This window comes from Carcharhinus amblyrhynchos, unplaced genomic scaffold, assembly GCF_965287045.1.
Source record: "Carcharhinus amblyrhynchos unplaced genomic scaffold, sCarAmb.v2.hapA scaffold_85, whole genome shotgun sequence".
NCBI lineage: Eukaryota > Metazoa > Chordata > Chondrichthyes > Carcharhiniformes > Carcharhinidae > Carcharhinus > Carcharhinus amblyrhynchos.
Window position 1 is genome coordinate 84,493 of NW_027649825.1, and position 25,355 is coordinate 109,847.

At 52.3% G+C, this 25,355-nt stretch overlaps 1 protein-coding gene and 1 long non-coding RNA gene across 3 annotated transcripts in view; one reads left to right on the plus strand and one right to left on the minus strand.

The window, feature by feature from the left end:
- Positions 1–6,257: 6,257 nt before the first annotated feature.
- On the minus strand, positions 6,258–9,684 carry LOC145337953 (uncharacterized). The gene is made up of 3 exons (XR_013885407.1): positions 9,666–9,684; positions 7,192–7,310; positions 6,258–6,447 (listed from the first exon to the last, which is right to left on the minus strand). It is a non-coding gene; the product is annotated as an uncharacterized LOC145337953 (long non-coding RNA).
- A 4,350-nt stretch (positions 9,685–14,034) lies between these two features.
- Positions 14,035–25,355, plus strand: part of chtopa (chromatin target of PRMT1a) — a 48,224-nt gene continuing 36,903 nt past the window's right edge. For both annotated transcript variants that reach the window (XM_080182722.1, XM_080182723.1), the window contains exon 1: positions 14,035–14,159. In XM_080182722.1, coding sequence (XP_080038848.1) covers positions 14,102–14,159 — 58 coding nt within the window. In that variant the 5' untranslated portion in view covers positions 14,035–14,101. The remainder of the gene's footprint in view (positions 14,160–25,355) is intronic.

Below are 25,355 nucleotides of genomic sequence, written 5' to 3' on the forward strand. Positions count from 1 at the left end.
AGAGGGGGAGAAACAGGAGTCTGGAAACAGAGGGGGAGAAACAGGAGTCTGGAAACAGAGGGGGTGAAACAGGAGTCTGGAAACAGAGGGTGAGAAACAGGAGACTGGAAACAGAGGGGAAGAAACAGGAGTCGGGAAACAGTGGGGCAGAAACAGGAGCCTGGAAACAGAGGGTGAGAAACAGGAGTCTGGAAATAGAGGGGCAGAAACAGGAGTCTGGAAACATAGGGGGAGAAACAGGAGTCTGGAAACAGACGGGGAGAAACAGGAGTCTGGAAACAGGTGGTGAGAAACAGGAGTCTGGAAACAGAGGGGCAGAAACAGGAGTCTGGAAACAGAGGGGTAGAAACAGGAGTCTGGAAACAGCGGGGCAGAAACAGGAGTCTGGTAACAGAGGGGCAGAAACAGGAGTCTGGAAACAGAGGGGGAGAAACAGGAGTCTGGAAACAGAGGGGGAGAAACAGGAGTCTGGAAACAGAGGGGGAGAAACAGGAGGCTGGAAACAGAGGGGCAGAAACAGGAGGATGGAAACAGAGGGGCAGAAACAGGAGTCTGGAAACAGAGGGGCAGAAACAGGAGTCTGGAAACAGAGGGGCAGAAACAGGAGTCTGGAAACAGAGGGCGAGAAACAGGAGGCTGGAAACAGAGGGCGAGAAACAGGAGTCTGGAAACAGAGGGGCAGAAACAGGAGGCTGGAAACAGAGGGGCAGAAACAGGAGGCTGGAAACAGAGTGTGAGAAACAGGAGTCTGGAAACAGTGGGGGAGAAACAGGAGTCTGGAAACAGTGGGGGAGAAACAGTAGTCTGGAAACAGAGGGGGAGAAACCGGAGTCTGGAAACAGATGGAGAGAATCAGGAGTCTGGAAACAGAGGGTGAGAAACAGGAGACTGGAAACAGAGGGGCAGAAACAGGAGTCTGGAAACAGAGGGGCAGAAACAGGAGTCTGGAAACAGAGGGTGAGAAACAGGAGTCTGGAAACAGAGGGGCAAAAACAGGAGTCAGGAAACAGAAGGGGAGAAACAGGAGCCTGGAAACAGAGGGGCAGGAACAGGAGTCTGGAAACAGAGGGGCAGAAACAGGACTCTGGAAACAGAGGGTGAGAAACAGGAGTCTGGAAACAGAGGGGGAGAAACAGGAGGCTGGAAACAGAGAGGCAGAAACAGGAGTCTGGAAACAGAGGGGGAGAAGCAGGAGTCTGGAAACAGAGGGTGAGAAACAGGCGTCTGGAAACAGAGGGGCAGAAACAGGAGTCTGGAAACAGAGGGGCAGAAACAGGAGACTGGAAACAGAGGGGCAGAAACAGGAGACTGGAAACAGAGAGGGAGAAACAGGAGTCCGGAAACAGACGGGGAGAAACAGGGGTCTCGAAATAGAGGGTGAGAAACAGGAGTCTGGAAACATAGGGGCAGAAACAGGAGCCTGGAAACAGAGAGGCAGAAACAGGAGTCTGGAAATAGAGGGTGAGAAACAGGAGTCTGGAAACAGAGGGGGAGAAACAGGAGTCTGGAAACAGAGGGGCAGAAACAGGAGGCTGGAAACAGAGGGGCAGAAACAGGAGGCTGGAAACAGAGGGGCAGAAACAGGAGACTGGAAACAGATGGTGAGAAACAGGAGTCTGGAAACAGAGGGGGAGAAACAGGAATCTGGAAACAGAGGGGGAGAAACAGGAGTCTGGAAACAGAGGTGGGGAAACAGGAGTCTGGAAACAGAGGGGCGGAAACAGGAGTCTGAAAACAGAGGAGGAGAAACAGGAGTCTGGAAACAGAGGGGGAGAAACAGGAGGCTGGAAACAGAGGGGGAGAAACAGGAGGCTGGAAACAGAGGGGCAGAAACAGGAGGCTGGAAACAGAGGGGCAGAAACAGGAATCTGGAAACAGAGGGGGAGAAACAGGAGTCTGGAAGCAGAGGGGGAGAAACAGGATTCTGGAAACAGAGGGTGAGAAACAGGAGTCTGGGAACAGAGGGGCAGAAACAGGAGTCTGGATACAGTGGGGGAGAAACAGGAGTCTGGAAACAGAATGGGGGAAACAGGAGTCTGGAAACAGAGGGTGAGAAACAGGAGTCTGGAAACAGAGGGGGAGAAACAGGAGTCTGGAAACAGAGGGGGAGAAATTGGAGTCTGGAAACAGAGGGCGAGAAACAGGAGGCTGGAAACAGAGGGCGAGAAACAGGAGTCTGGAAACAGAGGGGCAGAAACAGGAGGCTGGAAACAGAGGGGCAGAAACAGGAGGCTGGAAACAGAGTGTGAGAAACAGGAGTCTGGAAACAGTGGGGGAGAAACAGGAGTCTGGAAACAGTGGGGGAGAAACAGTAGTCTGGAAACAGAGGGGGAGAAACCGGAGTCTGGAAACAGATGGAGAGAATCAGGAGTCTGGAAACAGAGGGTGAGAAACAGGAGACTGGAAACAGAGGGGCAGAAACAGGAGTCTGGAAACAGAGGGGCAGAAACAGGAGCCTGGAAACAGAGGGTGAGAAACAGGAGTCTGGAAACAGAGGGGCAAAAACAGGAGTCAGGAAACAGAGGGCGAAAATCAGGAGGCTGGAAAAAGAGGGGCAGAAACAGGAGTCTGGAAACAGAGGGGCAGAAACAGGAGTCTGGAAACAGAGGGTGAGAAACTGGAGTCTGGAAACAGAGGGGGAGAAACAGGAGTCTGGAAACAGAGGGGGAGAAACAGGAGTCTGGAAACAGAGGGGCAGAAACAGGAGTCTGGAAACAGAGGGGCAGAAACAGGAGGCTGGAAACAGAGGGGGAGAAACAGGAGGCTGGAAACTGAGAGGCAGAAACAGGAGGCTGGAAACAGAGGGGCAGAAACAGGAGGCTGGAAACAGAGGGGGAGAAACAGGAGGCTGGAAACAGAGGGGCAGAAACAGGAGTCTGGAAACAGAGGGTGAGAAACTGGAGTCTGGAAACAGAGGGGGAGAAACAGGAGTCTGGAAAAAGAGGGGGAGAAACTGGAGGCTGGAAACAGAGGGGCAGAAACAGGAGGCTGGAAGCAGAGGGGCAGAAACAGGAGGCTGGAAACAGAGGGGGAGAAACAGGAGGCTGGAAACTGAGAGGCAGAAACAGGAGGCTGGAAACAGAGGGGCAGAAACAGGAGTCTGGAAACAGAGGGGGAGAAACAGGAGGCTGGAAACAGAGGGGGAGAAACAGGAGGCTGGAAACAGAGGGGGAGAAACAGGAGGCTGGAAACAGACGGGGAGATACAGGAGGCTGGAAACAGAGGGGGAGAAACAGGAGGCTGGAAACAGAGGGGGAGAAACAGGAGGCTGGGAACAGAGGCTGGGAAACAGGAGGCTGGAAACAGAGGGGCAGAAACAGGAGGCTGGGAATAGAGGGGGATAAACAGGAGGCTGGAAACAGAGGAGGAGAAACAAGAGGGTGGAAACAGAGGGGGAGAAACAGGAGGGTGGAAACAGAGGGGGAGAAACAGGAGGCTGGAAACAGAGGGGGAGAGTCTGCAGAAGGATCCAGATAGGCTGGGCTAATGGGCCAGGAACTGGCAAATGGAATTTAATGTTGGCAAGTGCGAGGTGGTCCACTTTGGTAGGAATAATGGTCGGAAGGATTATTACTTACATGGCGAAAAACTGCAGCAGGCGACGGTGCAGAGGGACCTCGGGGTCCTTGTGCATGAGTCGCAAAAACCCAGCTTGCAGGTGCAGCAGGTGGTCAGGACGGCGAATGGGATGCTGGCCTTCATAGCGAGGGGGATTGAATATAAAAGTAGGGAGGTCTTGCTGCGGCTGTATAGGGCATTGGTGAGGCCGCAGCTGGAGTACTGTGTGCAGTTTTGGGCACCGCACTTACGCAAGGATATTTTGGCCTTGGAGGGAGTGCAGAGGAGGTTTACTCGGCTGATACCGGAGTTGAGGGGGTTGAGCTATGAGGAGAGGCTGAATAAACTAGGCTTGTACTCGTTAGAGTTTAGAAGAATGAGGGGAGATCTCATTGAGACGTATAAGATGATGAATGGGATGGATAGGATAGAGGTGGAGAGGCTCTTCCCGCTCAGAAAGGACAGTAGGACTAGGGGGCACAGCCTCAAGATAAAGGGGGGGGCGGTTTAGAACGGAGTTGAGGAGGAACTTCTTCACTCAAAGGGTGGTGAATCTCTGGAATTCTCTGCCCGTTGAAGTGGTGGAGGCTGCCTCGCTAAATATATTTAAGACGCGGGTTGATGGGTTTTTGATAAGAGAGGGGATTAAGGGTTATGGGGAGAGGGCGGGAAAGTGGAACTGAGCCACGACAGATCAGCCATGATCTTATTGAATGGCGGGGCAGGCTCGAGGGGCCAGGTGGCCTACTCCTGCTCCTATTTCTTATGTTCTTATGTACATCTATACCTACCAGGCCATAGAACTATCTGTAACTCCCAATCCCATTAAATCCCATGTATTCATCCAGAAGTCTCTTAAAAGACCCCAGCGAGTTTGCCTCTACCACCACCGACAGCAGCCGATTCCACTCACTCACCACCCTCTGAGTGAAAAACTTACCCTTGACATCTCCTCTATACCTGCTCCCCAGCACCTTAAACCTGTGTCCTCTCATAGCGACCATTTCAGCCCTGGGAAATAGCCTCCGAGAATCCACCCTATCTATACCTCTCAACATTTTATAAACCTCTATCAGGTCGCCTCTCAATCTTTGTCTCTCCAGGGAGAAGAGACCTAGCTTCCTCAACCTATCTTCATAAGGCATGCCACCCAATCCAGGCAACATCCTTGTAAATCTCCTCTGCACCCTCTCAATAGCTTCCACATCCTTTTTGTAGTGAGGTGACCAGAACTGCGCACTGTACTCCAAGTGGGGTCTGACAAGGGTCTTATAAAGTTGCTGCATTACTTCCCGACTCCTAAACTCAATCCCTTGATTAATGAAGGCTAGTACACCATACGCCTTCTTGACCACATTCTCCACCTGAGAGGCCGACTTAAGAGTCCCATGGACCCCGGACCCCAAGGTCCTTCAGCTCCTCAACTTTGCTAAGCCTCCTACCCTTGATATTGTACTCCTTCATCCCATTGGACCTGCCAAAATGGACCACTGCACATTTATCCGCAAACATAACCCTTCCTCATGACTGAGCTTCTACTGTTCCTGACAGTATTCCAAGTTATTTGTTCATGTTAAACTATGTGAAACTTTTCAAACAGCTGATAGTTAAATCTGTTATTTTGTAGACTTTACAAATCTTCCCTGTTGGTATTAGTGGGAATGGTTCCACAGATGGTAGTTTCAGATACCGGCTTTTACCAGGAAGAGTCCTGCTGGGACAGCCACCATCGCACAACCCAGGAAGGACGAACTGGAGGTCTGGCAGGAATTGGGACTTGGAATGGTGATTCCTGCTGGAGCTGATCATGTATAAATATCCACTTGTGTTTGTGTTCTGGTCAGTCTTAATCAATTTCTCCCCAAAGCTTTGGAATAAAAACCACTGTATTTTCACACTGTCTCACAGGTATTATTTTAGCTACAACACTATGAAAGAACCAAGCGATTTCGGGATGGTGTGGGAAATGACAGTGAGATCAATCAGCCATTATATACCTGAAACCAAGGCTCAGTGACCTACCCCCCGCTCCCATTTTCACACATTCAAGCCACAGATCAATAGATTTGTGGGTGCTGAAGGAAATGAGGGCTGGGGATAACGCAGGATGATATCCCACCCTACCCAATAACACCGAGGGGTCACCTGCCTATAGCCTACTCCATTTTGATGGGAATTCCAGTCTTGTCAATAAAAGAATCTTTGTCCTTTGTAACTGCTGTTGAAAGCACTGCCAAGATGCTAAATGCTGATGCTCATTAGAACCACAAGAAAAAATTGAAGCCAAGTGTGAGGACTTCTGAATTCGATTTTTCTCGAGCTCTGCATGTGATCAAACCTTTGCGTTTAGAATTGAGGCGCGAAGGAGTGCCTCCAAGGCCCACCATCAAACTATTCTCAACAAGTTAGACTTCTTCCAAACAAAACCTGATTATTTTTGAGAATGGGTTTATATGTAACTCTTGGGGGCTAAAGTGACCAAAGGAAATGGGAGGAAAAGCAGATCAGGATATGGAGCTGGCCAATCAGTCATGATCAGAATGAATAGCCTCAAAGGGCTTCCTCCTGCAACTGTTTCCCAGCTTCACTGAACCATTCAAGGGTTTCATTAAACTCTCTCATTGGCATCAGATCAAACTTCTTCAAATGGGAAACAGACGGAAAGAACTAGGCTATTGAAAGAACTTTGTACACGGGATATTTTACGTCACAACATGTCACTGTATTATTCATTTGTCAACAGGTGTGGAAAGATATTCATGTCCAAGTGAGCCTTGCTCCAAGTCAGATGGAGACGTGGTTAAGCATCATCTGTTTGATGCCTCGGCTTCAGGGTGTCGGGAGAATAGCAGCCGATCGTTCTCAGGAAGGATATTGCCAGTTCCATTTCTGGGTCAGTAATAGGAAGCACTTTAAACATTAACATCTTAACAAGGTCAGAACAATCAACTTTCAAAGTGAATTACCCAGGAACTGCAGGACTTCAATGTCTCTAGTCTGACCGATACGTAACGTTATCCAAAAACAATTAACATTTCAAAAACTTCATTGCTTGTTAGAGTTAAGCAGGATACAGTGATTCTAATTTGTCCAAGCATGAAAGATATTGTGATCTGACTGTCCCACCAGCTTCCCAATCAGTTCTCCAACTGTTGTGATGGGGAATTGTACAAATCTGTGCTACCCTCACATATTTGGAGCTTTCCCCTCTCTTCTCCATGCGAGCTCTCCAGTTCAGCCTTGGTTGCAATGATGTGAATGTTGCAATCCAGACAGAGATCTTCTCGTTTCACCCAATTCCATCAGTTTGTCGTATCTCAGCTTTTCCTAAGATTTCTTCATTTGCTTGGAGAACCAGGAAGAAGTATTCCTGATTCTAACAAGGCTTTGTGACGAGCAGTTTTCTTACCGACATTCTGGTTTAACCCTCTGAATCACTCCTATCGAGAGTTCAAAGGTGATTGTTAAAGTGTAGTGTCAGTCTGGGTAAGGAAGTGAATGATCAGCTTTCTACTCGGCCGAAATGATCAGATGCCTGAAGGGGCCCGCTGAAAGCTTTCAATCTGTTCCAACAGAAGGGGACAGCTCTTCAGAGTCTGAATAAGTCTGCTTCTCATTGGCAGCCATTCTTACCTGAGCATTCTGGAAGATGTTATTGACCAGCACCACTCTTCATCTGGCAGTCAGCAGCTTTTTAACGGGTGGATCCAGGCCAAGTGACATCTCCTGGTCTTGGTTCATCCTGAACAATTCTGAACAGATAAAAATGACAAACACAAACAACTGGCTTCAAAAATATGACCAAAACTTGGGGGAAAAGAATCAACCCTTCAACTGGTTTACAGAGAGTGAATTTCCAGGCAGTATTAAAGATACAAACACCACTTCCGAGAACCATTCCTGCTGAGGAGGTGAAGCACAGTCTTTCCCCAGGGAGGGAAAGTACCAAGTTCAACTGCAGCATTTCTGCCCAAGGCCAGCTAACACTGCTGTGAGATGTACCGTTATTTACAGAGACATAGATGTTATGTTTAAGGGGAACATTTTAAGATTGTTTTGTTATGCAGCTCAAATGCTGGGAAAAACGGTCATTATTCATTTTACAGAAGAGAGAGCAGATGAACTTGTTCAGAGATAAAGATCCCCTGGGGGTTTCTATTAAAGGAATAGATGGGTAAAGATTGACAGGATCGTGAGATAATCTGGTGAGCAAGAGGAGCTAGCTCTGTAGCAAGCAATGGAGTGTTATGGGAAGGTTATTTCAGACATTGGTGAGGCCAAATTTAGAGTATTGTGTGCAGTTTTGATCACCTAATTACAGGAAGGATATTAATAAGTTTGAAAGAGTGCAGAGAAGGTTTACAAGGATGTTGCCAGGACTTGAAAGACTGAGTTACAGAGAAGGTTGAAGCGGGTAGGACTTTATCCCCTGGAGAATGAGGGGAGATTTGATAGAGGTGTATAAAATTATGATGGGTATAGATAGTGAATGCAAGCAGGCTTTTTCCACTGAGGCTGGGGAAGAAAAAAACTAGAGGATGTGGGTTAATGGTGAAGGGGGAAAAGTTTAAAGGGAATATTAGGGGGGGAATGTGGAATGAGCTGCCAGATGAAGTGGTCAATGTGGGCTCACTTTTAATATTTAAGAAAAACTTGGACAGGTACACGGATGAGAGGGGTGTGGAAGGATATGGTCCAGGTGCAGCTCAGTGGGACTAGGCAGAAAAATGGTTCGGCACAGCCAAGAAGGGCCAAAAGGCCTGTTTCTGAGCTGTAATGTTCTATGGTTCATTGGAAAGAACTTTCACTTCTGTCTGAATCCAAGTTAGAGAGATGATAGAAGTGCAGGTTAACAATCAGGCCTTTCAACTCATTCCAGAGTCCAAGAGTCAGAGGTTTACAGCAGGTTCAGGCAGCAGTTAGGAAGGCAAATGTAATCTTAGCATTCATATCGAGAGGGCTAGAATCCAAGAGCAGGGATGGACTTCTGAGGCTGGATAAGAACATAACATAAGAACATAAGAAATAGGAGCAGGAGTAGGCCATCTAGCCCTTCGAGCCTGCCCCGCCATTCAGTAAGATCATGGCTGATCTGTTGTGGCTCAGTTCCACTTTCCCGCCCTCTCCCCATAACCCTTAATCCCCTCTCTTATCAAAAACCCATCAACCCGCTTCTTAAAAATATTTAGCGAGGCAGCCTCCACCACTTCAACGGGCAGAGAATTCCAGAGATTCACCACCCTTTGAGTGAAGAAGTTCCTCCTCAACTCCGTTCTAAACCGCCCCCCTTTTATCTTGAGGCTGTGCCCCCTAGTCCTACTGTCCTTTCTGAGCGGGAAGAGTCTCTCCACCTCTATCCTGTCCGTCCCATTCATCATCTTATACGTCTCAATGAGATCTCCCCTCATTCTTCTAAACTCTAGCGAGTACAAGCCTAGTTTATTCAGCCTCTCCTCATAGCTCAACCCCCTCAACTCCGGTATCAGCCTAGTAAACCTCCTCTGCACTCCCTCCAAGGCCAAAATATCTTTGCGCAGGTGCGGCGCCCAAAACTGCACACAGTACTCCAGCTGCGGCCTCACCAATGCCCTATACAGCTGCAGCAAAACCTCCCTACTTTTATATTCAATCCCCCTCGCTATGAAGGCCAGCATCCCATTCGCCTTCCTGACCACCTGCTGCACCTGCAGGCTGGGTTTTTGCGACTCATGCACAAGGACCCCGAGGTCCCTCTGCACCGTCGCCTGCTGCAGTTTTTCTCCACGTAAGTAATAGTCCTTCCTACCATTATTCCTACCAAAGTGGACCACCTCACACTTGCCAACATTAAATTCCATTTGCCATTTCCTGGCCCATTCGCCCAGCCTATCTAGATCCTTCTGCAGACTCTGGTCAGACCCCGTTTGGAGAATTGTGAGCAGTTTTGGGCCCTGGAAATATTGGGAATTCCACAACACCCCCCCCCCACCCTCCTCCCTCCCCCTACCCCCCCCCTCCCCCCCCACCCCTCCCGCCTCCCCACCCCACCCCCTTCCCCCGGCCCCAAACCTTCCCGCCAGCCATCACCCCGCCACCTGACGGGAGGGCGGGAGGGCGGGCCGCGCTGCCTGACGGGAGGGAGGGCGGGCCGCGCTGCCTGACGGGAGGGCGGGCGGGCCGAGCTGCCTGACGGGAGGGAGGGCGGGCGGGCCGAGCTGCCTGACGGGAGGGAGGGCGGGCGGGCCGAGCTGCCTGACGGGAGGGAGGGCGGGCGGGCCGAGCTGCCTGACGGGAGGGAGGGCGGGCGGGCCGAGCTGCCTGACGGGAGGGAGGGCGGGCGGGCGGGCGGGCCGAGCTGCCTGACGGGAGGGAGGGCGGGCGGGCCGAGCTGCCTGACGGGAGGGAGGGCGGGCGGGCCGAGCTGCCTGACGGGAGGGCGGGCGGGCCGAGCTGCCTGACGGGAGGGCGGGCCGAGCTGCCTGACGGGAGGGAGGGCGGGCGGGCGGGCCGAGCTGCCTGACGGGAGGGAGGGCGGGCGGGCCGAGCTGCCTGACGGGAGGGAGGGAGGGGCGGGCGGGCCGAGCTGCCTGACGGGAGGGAGGGCGGGCCGCGCTACCTGACGGGAGGGAGGGAGGGCGGGCCGCGCTGCCCGACGGGAGGGAGGGAGGGCGGGCCGCGCTGCCCGACGGGAGGGAGGGCGGGCCGCGCTGCCGGACGGGAGGGAGGGCGGGCCGCGCTGCCCGACGGGAGGGAGGGCGGGCCGAGCTGCCTGACGGGAGGGAGGGCGGGCCGCTCTACCTGACGGGAGGGAGGGAGGGAGGGCAGGCCGCGCTACCTGACGGGAGGGCGGGCCGCGCTGCCCGACGGGAGGGAGGGCGGGCCGCGCTGCCCGACGGGAGGGAGGGCGGGCCGCGCTGCCCGACGGGAGGGAGGGCGGGCGGGCGGGCCGCGCTGCCCGACGGGAGGGAGGGCGGGCCGAGCTGCCCGACGGGAGGGAGGGCGGGCCGAGCTGCCCGACGGGAGGGAGGGCGGGCCGAGCTGCCCGACGGGAGGGAGGGCGGGCCGAGCTGCCCGACGGGAGGGAGGGCGGGCCGAGCTGCCCGACGGGAGGGAGGGCGGGCCGAGCTGCCTGACGGGTAGAAGGTCTTGCCCTCTCTTCCTCCCGCCCAGCCACCGCAGTTGAATGCGCCAATTCCTATTTTCTCTAAGTTTCTTCCGCAGTTTCCTAAAGTTAACACTGATCAAGCAAATACCTGGGAAATAGGCAGCACCAGGAGGTTCCCCCTCCAAACCACTCACCATCCTGATTTGGAAATGTATAGTCTGTTCCCTCCCTGTGGCTGGGTAAAATGCTGGAATTCCCTCCCGAGTGGCAGTGTGGGCCGCAGATCCCCACCACCTTCTCAAGGGGCAACTGCGGGTACACAACAAACGCTGCAGTCAGCAGTCTGGCCGTACCACATGGAAGTCAGCAGGTTTATTTGCTAGCACGAGCTTTCGGAGTCTCATTCCTTCCTCAGGTGACTGATACCCCCCCCCACCCCTCCCCAGTCCTCCCAACACAGCACCCCCTGTGCTGGAGGACCATGGTGTGGATTTGCTGGCATTGAACTGGGGTAAACACAGTAAGGAAGTCGCACAACGCCAGGTTAAGGTCCAACAGGTTTATTTGGTAGCAAACACCACTAGCTTTTGGAGTGCTGCTCCTTCATCGGGTGAGTGGGGAGTTCTGATCACAAACAGGGCATATAAAGGCACACACTCAGTTTACAAAATACTGATTAGAATGTGAGTCTTTACAGCTAATCAAGTCTTAAAGGTGCAGACTGTGAGTGGAGAGAGGGTTAAGCATAGATTAAAGAGATGTGTATTGTCTCCAGACAGAACAGTAAGTGAGATGTTGCAAGTTCAGGCAAGTCATGGGGTTACACATAGTGTGACATGATCTCGGTTGAGGCCGTCCTCGTGTGCGGAACTCGGCTATCAGTCTCTGCTCAGCGACTCTGCGCTGTCGTGTGTCGTGAAGGCTGCCTTGGAGAACATTTACCCGAAGATCAGAGACCGAATGCCCGTGACCGCTGAAGTGTTCCCCAACAGGAAGAGAACAGTCTTGCCTGGTGATTGTCGAGCAGTGTTCATTCATCCGTTGTCGTAGCGTCTGCGTGGTCTCCCCAGTGTACCATGCCTCGGGACATCCTTTCCTGCAACGTATCAGGTAGACAACGTTGGCCAAGTTGCAAGAGTACGTACCGTGTACCTGGTGGATGGTGTTCTCATGTGAGATGATGGCGTTCGTGTCGATCCGGCACGTCTTGCAGAACTTGCTGTGGCAGGGTTGTGTGGTGTCGTGGTTACTGTTCTCCTGCAGGCTGGGTAGTTTGCGGACAGTGGTCTGTTTGAGGTTGTGCGGTTATTTGAAAGCAAGAAGTGGGGGTGTGGGGATGGCTCTGGCGAGACGTTTGTCTTCATCAGTGACATGTTGAAGACTCCGGAGAAGATGTTGTAGCTTCTCCACTCTGGGAAGTACTGGACGATGAGTAAATACTGGCCAGCCAGCGACATTAATGTCCCACACAGGAAAAATAAAAGCCAGCTTCCATTCTGGGATCTGCCTTCTCCCATACTAACAACAGCTGGATCAGTGTGACTACCGGGATAGGGACACTGCCGGGATGTGGGGATACCGGGATAGGGACACTGCCGGGATGTGGGGATACCGGGATAGGGACACTGCCGGGATGTGGGGATACCGGGATAGGGACCGGGATAGGGACACTGCCGGGATGTGGGGATACCGGGATAGGGACACTGCCGGGATGTGGGGATACCGGGATAGGGACACTGCCGGGATGTGGGGATACCGGGATAGGGACACTGCCGGGATGTGGGGATACCGGGATAGGGACACTGCCGGGATGTGGGGATACCGGGATAGGGACACTGCCGGGATGTGGGGATACCGGGATAGGGACACTGCCGGGATGTGGGGATACCGGGATAGGGACACTGCCGGGATGTGGGGATACCGGGATAGGGACACTGCCGGGATGTGGGGATACCGGGATAGGGACACTGCCGGGATGTGGGGATACCGGGATAGGGACCGGGATAGTGACACTGCCGGGATGTGGGGATACCGGGATAGGGACACTGCCGGGATGTGGGGATACCGGGATAGGGACCGGGATAGGGACACTGCCGGGATGTGGGGATACCGGGATAGGGACCGGGATAGGGACACTGCCGGGATGTGGGGATACCGGGATAGGGACACTGCCGGGATGTGGGGATACCGGGATAGGGACCGGGATAGGGACACTGCCGGGATGTGGGGATACCGGGATAGGGACCGGGATAGGGACACTGCCGGGATGTGGGATACCGGGATAGGGACCGGGATAGGGACACTGCCGGGATGTGGGGATACTGGGATAGGGACACTGCCGGATAGGGACCGGGATAGGGACACTGCCGGGATGTGGGGATACCGGGATAGGGACACTGCCGGGATGTGGGGATACCGGGATAGGGACACTGCCGGGATGTGGGGATACCGGGATAGGGACACTGCCGGGATGTGGGGATACCGGGATAGGGACACTGCCGGGATGTGGGGATACCGGGATAGGGACACTGCCGGGATGTGGGGATACCGGGATAGGGACACTGCCGGGATGTGGGGATACCGGGATAGGGACACTGCCGGGATGTGGGGATACCGGGATAGGGACACTGCCGGGATGTGGGGATACCGGGATAGGGACACTGCCGGGATGTGGGGATACCGGGATAGGGACACTGCCGGGATGTGGGGATACCGGGATAGGGACACTGCCGGGATGTGGGGATACCGGGATAGGGACACTGCCGGGATGTGGGGATACCGGGATAGGGACACTGCCGGGATGTGGGGATACCGGGATAGGGACCGGGATAGGGACACTGCCGGGATGTGGGGATACCGGGATAGGGACACTGCCGGGATGTGGGGATACCGGGATAGGACACTGCCGGGATGTGGGGATACCGGGATAGGGACACTGCTGGGATGTGGGGATACCGGGATAGGGACACTGCCGGGATGTGGGGATACTGGGGTTGGGATCCAATCTCTTCAGGAAGTCCATCAGCCCCAGATCAACAACATGACGTCTACCACCCTCAGTGACGGAGTTTGATTGACAGACTCCGCCCCACGCTCTGGGCCCGCCCTCAGTGACGGAGTTTGATTGACAGACTCCGCCCCACGCCCTGGGCCCGCCCTCAGTGACGGAGTTTGATTGACAGACTCCGCCCCACGCTCTGGGCCCGCCCTCAGTGACGGAGTTTGATTGACAGACTCCGCCCCACGCTCTGGGCCCGCCCTCAGTGACGGAGTTTGATTGACAGACTCCGCCCCACGCTCTGGGCCCGCCCTCAGTGACGGAGTTTGATTGACAGACTCCGCCCCACGCGGTGGGCCCGCCCCCGGTGACGGAGTTTGATTGACAGCAGCCTCCCACGTGACCCCGGTGCGTTGGTGTGAGGCCGCGGGCTCGGCTGGGATTCTGTGTCTTTGGGCCTGATGGATTCCGCTGTCCAGCTCCGCCAGCGGCAGTATGGCGCCGCTCTGCCCATCGCAGGTACCGGGGGGACAGGGACAGGGACAGGGAGGCGCCCCCCCCTCAGAGTCAGCCCGCGTGGCCGCCCCTCGCCCAGGCGGCCTGAGAGAAGGCCCCGCTGCCTGTTCCCCGGCCCGGGGAGGGGCATTCCTGCCCTTTAACACGGACTGGTGGGCGGCCTGAGGTTTACCAGTGATGGGACCGGGGACCGGGGGACCGGGGGTGGGCGGGGGGGGGGGGGGGGGTGGGTGGGGTTGGATGGGGGGGGGGGGGTTTGGTGGTGGGGGGGATGGTGGGGTAGGGTGGGGTGGGGATGGTGGGGGTAGGGGGGGTGTGGGGGAATGGCTGAACCCGGGGTGGATCTGTTGGGGGGGGGATGGAGAGCAGTGGGACACAGGGAAGTCTCAGAGCCCTGAGTGAGATGGAAGCTGATTGGAAGTATTTAATAGACTGGAGAAACTGGCAATGAGCCTTGGAGGAAAAGAGTTTCACAGACTGATAACCCTCAGAGAGAAAACCTCAGAGTGCCCCGGATTGTTAAACTGTCTCCCCCTACCCCCCACCCCCCGTCTGCTCTCCCCCCCATCCCCACCCCCCCTGTTCTGCTCTCCCCCCCCATCCCCACCCCCCCCCGTTCTGCTCTCCCCCCATCCCCACCCCCCCTGTTCTGCTCTCCCCCCCATCCCACCCCCCTGTTCTGCTCTCCCCCCCATCCCCCACCCCCCCTGTTCTGCTCTCCCCCCCCATCCCCACCCCCCCTGTTCTGCTCTCCCCCCCATCCCCACCCCCCCGTTCTGCTCTCCCCCCCATCCCCACCCCCCCGTTCTGCTCTCCCCCCATCCCCTCCCCCCCCACCCCCCCCCCCGTTCTGCTCTCCCCCCCATCCCCACCCCCCCCCGTTCTGCTCTCCCCCCCATCCCCACCCCTCCGTTCTGCTCTCCCCCCCCATCCCCCCGTTCTGCTCTCCCCCCCATCCCCACCCCCCCGTTCTGCTCTCCCCCCCCGTTCTGCTCTCCCCCACGAGGGGAAACATCCTCTCAGCATCCACCCTGCCAGTCCCCTCAGAAAATTATGTTTTACACTGAGATTTCCCCCCTCATTCTCCTAAATTCCAATGGATAAAAGCCCAACCTTTCCCTGCAGCGCAATCGGCCCAAGTGAACCTCCTCTGATCTGTTAATGCAATTGTATAATTTCTAAAATAAGGAGAACAAAACTGCACGGTTCAGATGTGGTCTTGCCATCACCTTGTTCCTGCTTTTATAAAAGCGAGATATCATGGGTGCTGGAATGTGAAACAAGCACTGAAAATGGTGAAAAAACTTCAGCAGCTCTGACATCAGAGCTCTGATGAATGATCATCCAGACTTGAAACATTGATGCTGTTCTCTTCCCACAAATGCTGTCAGACCTGCTGAGATTTTCTAGCGTTTTCTGTCTTTGGTCCTGCAATCTCTGTCTTTATTCTTTTTGCCAAAGTGGATAAGTTCACGTTTACCCATATTATACTGCATCTGTGTATTTTTTTGCCAGTCAATTTGTCTATTTCCCTTTGCAGACTCCTTGCATCTCTTCATAACTTACTCTCCTACCTATCTGCATCAGCAAATTTAACTACTGTTCACTTGGTCCTCAAAGGTGGCAACCCAGGTGGAAAAGGTGGTGAAGAAGGCATATGGTATGCCCGTCTATAGGACGGGGCATAGAGTATAAAAATTGGCATATGATGTTACACTTATAGAGAACGTTGGTTAGGCCACGTTTGGAGTACTGTGTCCAGTTTTGGTCGCTGCACTACCAGAAGGATGTGAAGTTTTTGGCAATGGTGCAGAAAAGGTTCACCAGGATGTTGCCTGGTATGGAGGGTATTAACTATGAGGAGAGATTGGGTAAACTAAGGTTGCTTTCCCTCGAAAGGCGGAAGTTGAGGGGCAACCTAATAGAAATTTATAAAATTATGAAGGACAGTTGGAAGCTTTTTCCCAGGTCAGAAATGAGAAACACAAGAGGTCACAAGTTTGAGGTAAGGGGGTTGCTGATGTTCAACCCAGATATGTGGGGGACGTATTTTTCACAGGGTGGTGGGAGCCTGGAATGCGCTACCAAGCAAGGTGGTGGAGGCGGACACGCTGGGACTGTTTAACACTTATCTAGATAGCCACATGAACAGACTGGGAATCAAGGAATACAAACGGATGATCTAGTTAGGAACACATGATGGGTGCAGGCTTGGAGGGCAGAAAGGCCTGTTCCTGTGCTGGATTGTTCTATGAATTTCTTCTGATGGTGGTGAATGTGTGGAATTCTTTGCAGCAGAAGGCCACAGAAGTTGGGACATTAAGTATGTATGTTCAAAGCTGAGATTTTCATTCAGTAAGGGATTCGAGGGCTATGGGGATGAGGTGGAAAAGTGGAGTTGAGAATTATCCATATTACATTAGATCAGTCATTGAATGGTGGAGCAGACTTGATGGGCTGAATGGCCCATTTCTGCTCCTACTTATTGGCCATCCAGGCTGCTGGAAAGAATTGCATCACACCACTGATTTGTGCCTTGTAGATAGCGGACAGGCATAAGGAGTCAGGAGCTACGTTCCTGCAGGATTTGTAGCATTTGATCTGCTCTTGTAGCCATAGCTAGTCCTGTTCAGTTTCTGGTCAATAGGAACCTGCACAACATTGATAGTAATGGATTCTGCAATGGCAATACCATTGAATACCAGGCAGTGGTGGTGACAGTCATTACCAGCACTTGTGTGGCATGGATTTTACTTAATTCATTCACAGGCTGTGGGTGCCACTGGCTAGGCCATCATTGCCCAACTCTAATTGCCCTTGAGAAGTGGTGGTGAGCCCCCTTCTTGAATCGCTGCAGTCACTAAAGTAGGATTAATGAGTATGTTTAGTGAGTTGGTGTAATGAGGGTCTTTAAAGCTGAGCTTGGGATGTTTTTTTCTGAGGCAGTTTATTTTGATGGTTAATGGTAAGTTTGGGAGTTTGAGAGGAGATTAATGCAGTGGGATATTGACAGAAGCATCTTAATTTTATATGGGGGAATATTGAGTTTGTTTACTGATGATCTAATGTTTTGGAGGAGGTTTCTGCTAAGTTTTTGGCGAGGAGTTACTGTAAAAGGTTGAGCTTTGGAAAAGATTCACGAATGGTGGAGTTTTTGGGCTGAGGATTACTCTTAGGTGAGATTTTGGTTACTGATGGTTGTGTTTTGGAGGGAGTTACTGTTGATCATTGCATTTTGGGGGCGCTCCCACTGACGGTCGGGATTCGGGAAGGGGGGGCGCTCCCACTGACGGTCGGGATTCGGGAAGGGGGGGCGCTCCCACTGACGGTCGGGATTCGGGAAGGGGGGGCGCTCCCACTGACGGTCGGGATTCGGGAAGGGGGGGCGCTCCCACTGACGGTCGGGATTCGGGAAGGGGGGGCGCTCCCACTGACGGTCGGGATTCGGGAAGGGGGGCGCTCCCACTGACGGTCGGGATTCGGGAAGGGGGGGGCGCTCCCACTGACGGTCGGGATTCGGGAAGGGGGGGCGCTCCCACTGACGGTCGGGATTCGGGAAGGGGGGCGCTCCCACTGACGGTCGGGATTCGGGAAGGGGGGGCGCTCCCACTGACGGTCGGGATTCGGGAAGGGGGGGCGCTCCCACTGACGGTCGGGATTCGGGAAGGGGGGGCGCTCCCACTGATGGGATTTGGGAAGGGGGGGGCGCTCCCACTGATGGGATTCGGGAAGAGGGGGCGCTCCCACTGACGGTCGCGATTCGGGAAGGGGGGCGCTCCCACTGACGGTCGGGATTCGGGAAGGGGGGGCGCTCCCACTGATGGGATTCGGGAAGGGGGGCGCTCCCACTGACGGTCGGGATTCGGGAAGGGGGGGGGCTCCCACTGACGGTCGCGATTCGGGAAGGGGGGGGGCTCCCACTGACGGTCGGGATTCGGGAAGGGGGGCGCTCCCACTGACGGTCGCGATTCGGGAAGGGGGGCGCTCCCACTGATGGGATTTGGGAAGAGGGGGCGCTCCCACTGACGGTCGCGATTCGGGAAGGGGGGGGGCTCCCACTGATGGGATTTGGGAAGGGGAGGGCGCTCCCACTGACGGTCGGGATTCGGGAAGGGGGGGGGCTCCCACTGATGGGATTTGGGAAGGGGAGGGCGCTCCCACTGACGGTCGGGATTCGGGAAGGGGGGGCGCTCCCACTGACGGTCGGGATTCGGGAAGGGGGGGCGCTCCCACTGACGGTCGGGATTCGGGAAGGGGGGGGCGCTCCCACTGACGGTCGGGATTCGGGAAGGGGGGGGCGCTCCCACTGACGGTCGGGATTCGGGAAGGGGGGCGCTCCCACTGACGGTCGGGATTCGGGAAGGGGGGGGCTCCCACTGACGGTCGGGATTCGGGAAGGGGGGCGCTCCCACTGATAGGATTTGGGAAGGGGAGGGCGCTCCCACTGACGGTCGGGATTCGGGAAGGGGGGCGCTCCCACTGATGGGATTTGGGAAGGGGAGGGCACTCCCACTGAATCTCAGGTTTGAAGAGAGGGGGGATGTTACCACCACTGAGTTTGGTGCTGGAGCTTGGGGCTTTTTGCCAGGGTTTGGTGTCTTGCTATAATTGAATTTGATCTTCAGTTTGAGGGTGAGAACAGTGGTTCCAGGGTTAGTATTCTAAATTTAAGGGCAGTTTGGAAGGCATGAAATCCAAGCCAGCTAAAACAAACTGATGGGTTTAAGGGATAGATCAGTAGATACGCACTGGTAGACATTTGAAAGAAATATTTCCAAATGAAGAGTTCATGAATTAAAATGAGAGAAAAAATCCAAGTGGGAGATCCCCACTCGTGGTTTACTAAAATGTTCAAGGTAGTCTGAAACTTTGAAACTCCTTTGGGAAGTCTTTATGTGGTGATATTGTCCATGGACTAGGAATTCGGAGACTGAGGGTAAAATCCAGGGACCCGTTTCAAAGTCCACCATGGCAGATGGTGAAATTTGAAATCAATAAAAATCTGGAATTTAGGAAAGAAAATTAACTATCTTTATCAAATTTACCAGCCCTTTGCTCAAAAAGGGAGGCAGAAAGCAGGAAACAGGCCAGTTATAACATCCTACCTATAGAAAATGGTGAAGTTACTGCCAACAATCTCTTCTCCAAAATCTCCACATTGTTTATAGTACTGGAGTGGAGAAAACTGGACACAGCTGAAGACTGCCAGCGTCTCGAGCTGTGAAGGAAATGTCAGCTACAAGACCCAGAAACACCAAGACTGGTTTGACAAGAACAGCCATACCGCCCAGGACCCCATTAACAAAAGGAGGGAAGCTTTCCTCACCTGGTAAAACGACATAACCTGCAAAACAGAGGCAAGATCACTGATCGCCAGAGATAGACAAAGAACCAGAGAAATCAAGAACATTTGATTTACTGTTGTCACATGTATTAGTATACAGTGAAAAGTATTGTTTATTGCGCACTGTACAGATAAAGCATGGAGAAGGGAGAGGGTGCAGAATGTAGTGTTACAGTCATAGCTAGGGGTGTAGAGAAAGATCAACTTAATGCCAGGTAGGTCCATTCAAAAGCTTGGAATCAGGGAAGAAGCTGTTTTTGAGTCAGTTGGTGCGTGACCTCAGACTTGTGTATCTTTTTCCCGATGGAAGAAGACGGAAAAGAGCATGTCCAGGATGTGTGGGGTCCTTGATTATGCTGGCTGGGAAGTGTAGACAGAGTCAGTGGATGGGAGGCTGGTTTGTGTAATTGGCTGCACTTCCTTCATGACCCTTTGCAGTTCCTTGTGGTCTTGGGCAGAGCCAGACCCCATACCAAGCTGTGATAGAACCAGAAAGAATGCTTTCTATGGTGCATCTGTAAAAGTTAGTGACAGCAGACATGCCAAATTTCCTTAGTCTCCTGAGATAGTAGACGTGTTGGTGGGCTTTTGGAACTATAGCATCTGCATGAAGGGACCAAGACAGGTGGTTGGTGATTTGGACACCTAAAAACTTGAAGCTCTCGACCATTTCTACTTTGTCCCCATTGAAGTAGACGGGGGCGAGCCTTCCACGGCACTTCCTGAAATCGATGACCGTCTCCTTTGTTTTGTTGATCTTGAAGGGAAGCTTATTGTCACACCAGATTGTCTATCTCATTCCTGTACTGTGTCTCATCATTGTTTGAGATCCGACCCACAACGGTGGGTTTCATCAGTAAATTTGAACTTTGAATTGGTGGGGGATTTGGCCCTACAGTCAGAGGTGTATAAGGAGTATAGTAAGGGGCTGAGGACACAGTGTTACAGAGGATGATCTTGGAGGTGGTGTTCTTATCCTTGCTGACTGCAGTCTGTGGGTTAGGAAGTCTAGGATCTGAGTCCCAGAGCACAGAGTTTGGAGACCAACCCCATGGGAATAATGGTGTTAAAGGCTGAGTTGTAGTCTGTAAACAGGAGGCTGATTTAGGTGTCTTTGTTATCTTGGTATTCCAGGCTTGAATGTAGGGTCAGGGTGATGGCATCTCCTGTGGACTTGTTGTGGCGATAGTGAACTGTACTGGATCGAGGCAGTTTAGGAGACAAAAACTAAATTGTGCCATAACGAACCTTTTGAAGCATCCATGATGTTGGATGTCAGAGCCACCAGATAATACTCATTAAGGTATGCTGCCTGGCTTTTCTTGAAACTGGTAGGGACCTTGAATTGGTGTAAAGAGATGTTCAGGATGTCTGCGAATATCCCCACCAGCTATTCCATGCAGGACTCGCTCATCCAGATAGCCCATCTGGGCCAGTTACTTTCTGTGGGTTGACTTTTGAGAAGGCTGCTGTGACGTCAGCGATGGTGACCTCGCTCAAGACACCCAGGGTGGAGGGTGTCCTCTTGCTGACCTCTTGCTCAAGGCGGACAGAGAATGCATTGAGCTCATTGGGGAGGGATGCATTGGAGCTGGCAATTTTTTTTACCTGCCTCCTCCTCCTAGCCTGTTACGTCTTGCAAATCTTGCCATAGTCAGTGGGAATTCGTGTGGCTAGTCTGGGATTCCAGCTTCATCCAGTACTGTCTTTTGGCATCCTTGGATCTTTGTAGATCATAAGAACATAAGAACATAAGAAATAGGAGCAGGAGTAGGCCATCTAGCCCTTCGAGCCTGCCCCGCCATTCAATAAGATCATGGCTGATCTGTCGTGGCTCAGTTCCACTTTCCCGCCCTCTCCCCATAACCCTTAATCCCCTCTCTTATCAAGAACCCATCAACCCGCTTCTTAAAAATATTTAGCGAGGCAGCCTCCACCACTTCAACGGGCAGAGAATTCCAGAGATTCACCACCCTTTGAGTGAAGAAGTTCCTCCTCAACTCCGTTCTAAACCGCACCCCCCCCTTTATCTTGAGGCTGTGCCCCCTAGTCCTACTGTCTTTTTTGAGCGGGAAGAGTCTCTCCCCCTCTATCCTATCCATCCCATTCATCATCTTATACGTCTCAATGAGATCTCCCCTCATTCTTCTAAACTCTAACGAGTACAAGCCTAGTTTATTCAGCCTCTCCTCATAGCTCAATCCCCTCAACTCCGGTATCAGCCTAGTAAACCTCCTCTGCACTCCCTCCAGGACCAAAATATCCTTGCGCAGGTGCGGCGCCCAAAACTGCACACAGTACTCCAGCTGCGGCCTCACCAATGCCCTATACAGCTGCAGCAAGACCTCCCTACTTTTATATTCAATCCCCCTCGCTATGAAGATCATACCTGGCTTGCTTGTATAGATGTGGGTATGCCGGCGTTGGACTGGCGTAAACACAGTAAAAAGTCTGACAACATCAGGTTTTAGTCCAACCGATTTATTTGATAGTAAACGCACAAGCTTTCGGGGTTAGTCCCTTCGTCAGGTGAATGGAGAGTTCTGGCCTCAGACAGAGCATATAAAGCACAGACTGTTTAGAGATTATTGATTAGAATGCGAATCCTTACACCTAACCTCTCTAAACAGTCTGTGCTTTATATGCTCTGTCTGAGGCCAGAACTCTCCATTCACCTGACGAAGGGACTAACCCTGAAAGCTTGTGCGTTTACTATCAAATAAATCAGTTGGACTAAAACCTGGTGTTGTCAGACTTTTCACTTTGCTTGTATAGGTCAGGGTCGCCTAACTTGTATACCTCAAACCTGGACTTCAGCAGACAGTGGATGTCCTTGTTTATCCATGGTTTCCAGTTGGGGATCATGCAAATATGCTTCTTTAGCACACAATCTCCTATACACTTAATATTGAAGTCAGCTCCCTTCGCAAAGGGTCATCTGGACTCCAAACATCAGCCCTTTTCTCTCCTTACAGGTGCTGCCAGACCTGCTGAGATTTTCCAGCATTTTCTCTTTTTTGCTTTCAGATTCCAGCTTCGGCAGGAATTTGCCTTTATATAGTCATGATGTACTTGTTCAGGCTGGTCGCGGAGTTTTTAAGTACTGACCAGTCTGCTGATCTAAGTAATCCTGTGGGAGATCACCCAATTCCTCAGATCAACATTGCATGACTTTCTGTAATGGATTCTCCCGTTTCCATTGCTGCTTGTAAGCCGGGAACAGGAGCACAGCCTTGTGCTCTCATTTACCAAAGTGTGGGTGGGTGCCAGAGCGGTAGGCATTTTTGATATTTGTGTAACAGTGGTGAAGGATGTTTGGGCCTCCGGTGGAACAGGAGAAGTGCTGGTGTCTTGGTAGAACACTCTTGAACTTAGTCTGACTGAAGTCCCTGGCCACGATGAACAAGGCCTCTGGATGTTTTGTCTTGAGGCTATTTGTGATGGTGTATATTTCCTCTAGGGTGGGATGTAAACTGTTGTCAGGGTAACAGGTAAACTCCGCGGAAGGTAGTAGGGGCAGCATTTTAGCAGGAGGCATCCAGGGTGCAGAAGCTTGGCAGTGTAGCTATGTCTTAGCACCACGAGGTGTTGGTTAGAAGATGGACCCCTCCTAGTCTTGCCTGAGGCCACTGTGCAGTCCACTCGATGGATTGAGAAACCCTCTGGTTGTAGGGTACAATCTGATGAAACAAGAATAAGCCATGTCTCTGAATCGGAGCGCACAATAGTCCCTCAGTTCTCTTTGGAAAGTGAGAATGGCTTTAAGTGATGGACTGAGAAAGCTAAGGATTTGCAATTCCTCATCAACAAGCACAATACCCAAGGCTGCTTCAGTGCCACCAAGGCAATGTATGGACCGAACACCCTAGTCCTCAAACTGGTGCAGAATAAGAACAGAGACTTGTTGAGACACAGAAAACATCAGCCTTTGGAGAGAACGCTTCGAAGAACTCCTAACCTGTGATACACTGATAGATGAGGATGTATTGGAGTAAATCCCCCAGCTCCCCATTCAAGATGATCTTGGACTCCTGCCAAACATGGACAAAGTCAAAGCTATCATTAAACATGTGGAAAATCCACAGGAATGGGTGGGATTCCAATGAGGATATTGGAGGAGAAGATATCATTATCTCCATCGGCTGCTCCTGAAAATCTGGGACAGAAGAAATTTCTGCTGACCTCATGACAATGCCATCTTCGCAACCATTGTCAAGAAAGGAGAGTAGTGGAATCCCACCCATTCCTGTGGATTTTCCATGTTTGGCAGGAGTCCAAGATCATCTTGATTGGGGAGCTGGGGGATTTACTCCAATACACTGATAGATGAGGATGCATCACAGGTTAGGAGTTCTTCGAAGTGCTTCTCCCTCCATTAAAATCAATGGAGAAACTCTCCCGAAAGTGGAAGATTTTGTCTACCTTGGGGAGCCACCACTCATTTAAGGCTGACATTGATGTGGAGATGCAACATATCCAGTCTGCAAGCATTGCCTTCAGATTCCTAAAGACAAGAATCTTCAACAACTGATATTTGTGCTGACACCAAGATCCTCATATATAAGGCAATGATCCTCCCAATTCTTTTCTGTGGCTCAGAAACCTGGACTACATAGAGAGACCACCTCAAGGCCTGAAGAGGGACTATCAATGCTGCCTGAGACAGATTCTCCCATCGGCTGAGAGGACAGGTGTACTAATATCAGCATCCTTGAAGGAACCAAGAGCACCAACTTCTAGGCCATGAAGATCCCAAACCAACTCTGTCCAATCGGCTATGTGCTTCGGATCTCAGAGTCCCAACTGCCAAGGCAAATTTCAAGGAAGGCTCCCAAACAAAAGGAGGGCAAAAGAAGTGCTTCTGGACATCCTGAAGGCTTGTGTCAATCTAACATATACATCACCTTGAAAGCCCTTGCTCAGACAAGACTGACTTGAAGGAACCTCCTGATTGAAGGGTTGCAATTCTTCGAGGACAGTTGATGGCAAGAGAAGACACAGTGAAGGAGCCTGAGAAAGGAATACCAGCAATCTGGAGTCCAAGGATCAAACCCACATCCCAGAAACAACTGCCAAGTATGCAGTTCCTGGCAGGTCCCATCCTTGGGCTCTCAGTCAGTCAGTCAGTCAGTCAGACAGACACGGTAAACTTTGAGTTTATTAAGTGACAATCGCACTTGTGAGTGATCGACGAAGAAGTTACTATTCAAGATGTTATGGTAGGGGGCACTGATTCAAGGCATTCGAGCACAGTCAACTTGTTATTTAAGGGACAATCATTTAACAAATTTATTGTGACTCTTTAAAGGAATTACATGCTGTGGATAAAGGGAAACCAGTAGATGAACTGCACTTAGATTCCCAGAAGACATTTGATAGCATTGAAGGTCATTTTGGAGGGTAATATATTGCTTTGGATAGAAGATTGCCCAGCTAATGAGTAACAGTTGGGTCTTTTTCTGGTTGGCAGGATATAATGTGGTATGTCTCAGCAATTAGTGCAAGTGTCTCGATCTTTACAATTTATATAAATAAATTGGATTAAGAGATGGAAAGTATGGTTGCTAAATTCGTCAACATTTGGTCGCTGCTGTTCTGCAGGGGGGTTGGGGTTGTGATTTTGGAGGAGGGATGGTTATTTGGGATGAAGATTGCTGTTTTGGTGTGTGTGGGGCTGTTTTGGGGGGGGTCTGTGTGTGGGGGAGGTTTGGGGGGATGGTGAGTGTGGGGGTATGTGGGGGGGGTCTGTGTGTGGGGAGGTCTGTGTGTGGGGCTGTTTTTTGGGGGGGGTCTGTGTGTGGGGCTGTTTTTTGGGGGGGGTTAGGGGGGTCTGTGTGTGTGTGGGGGGGGTCTGT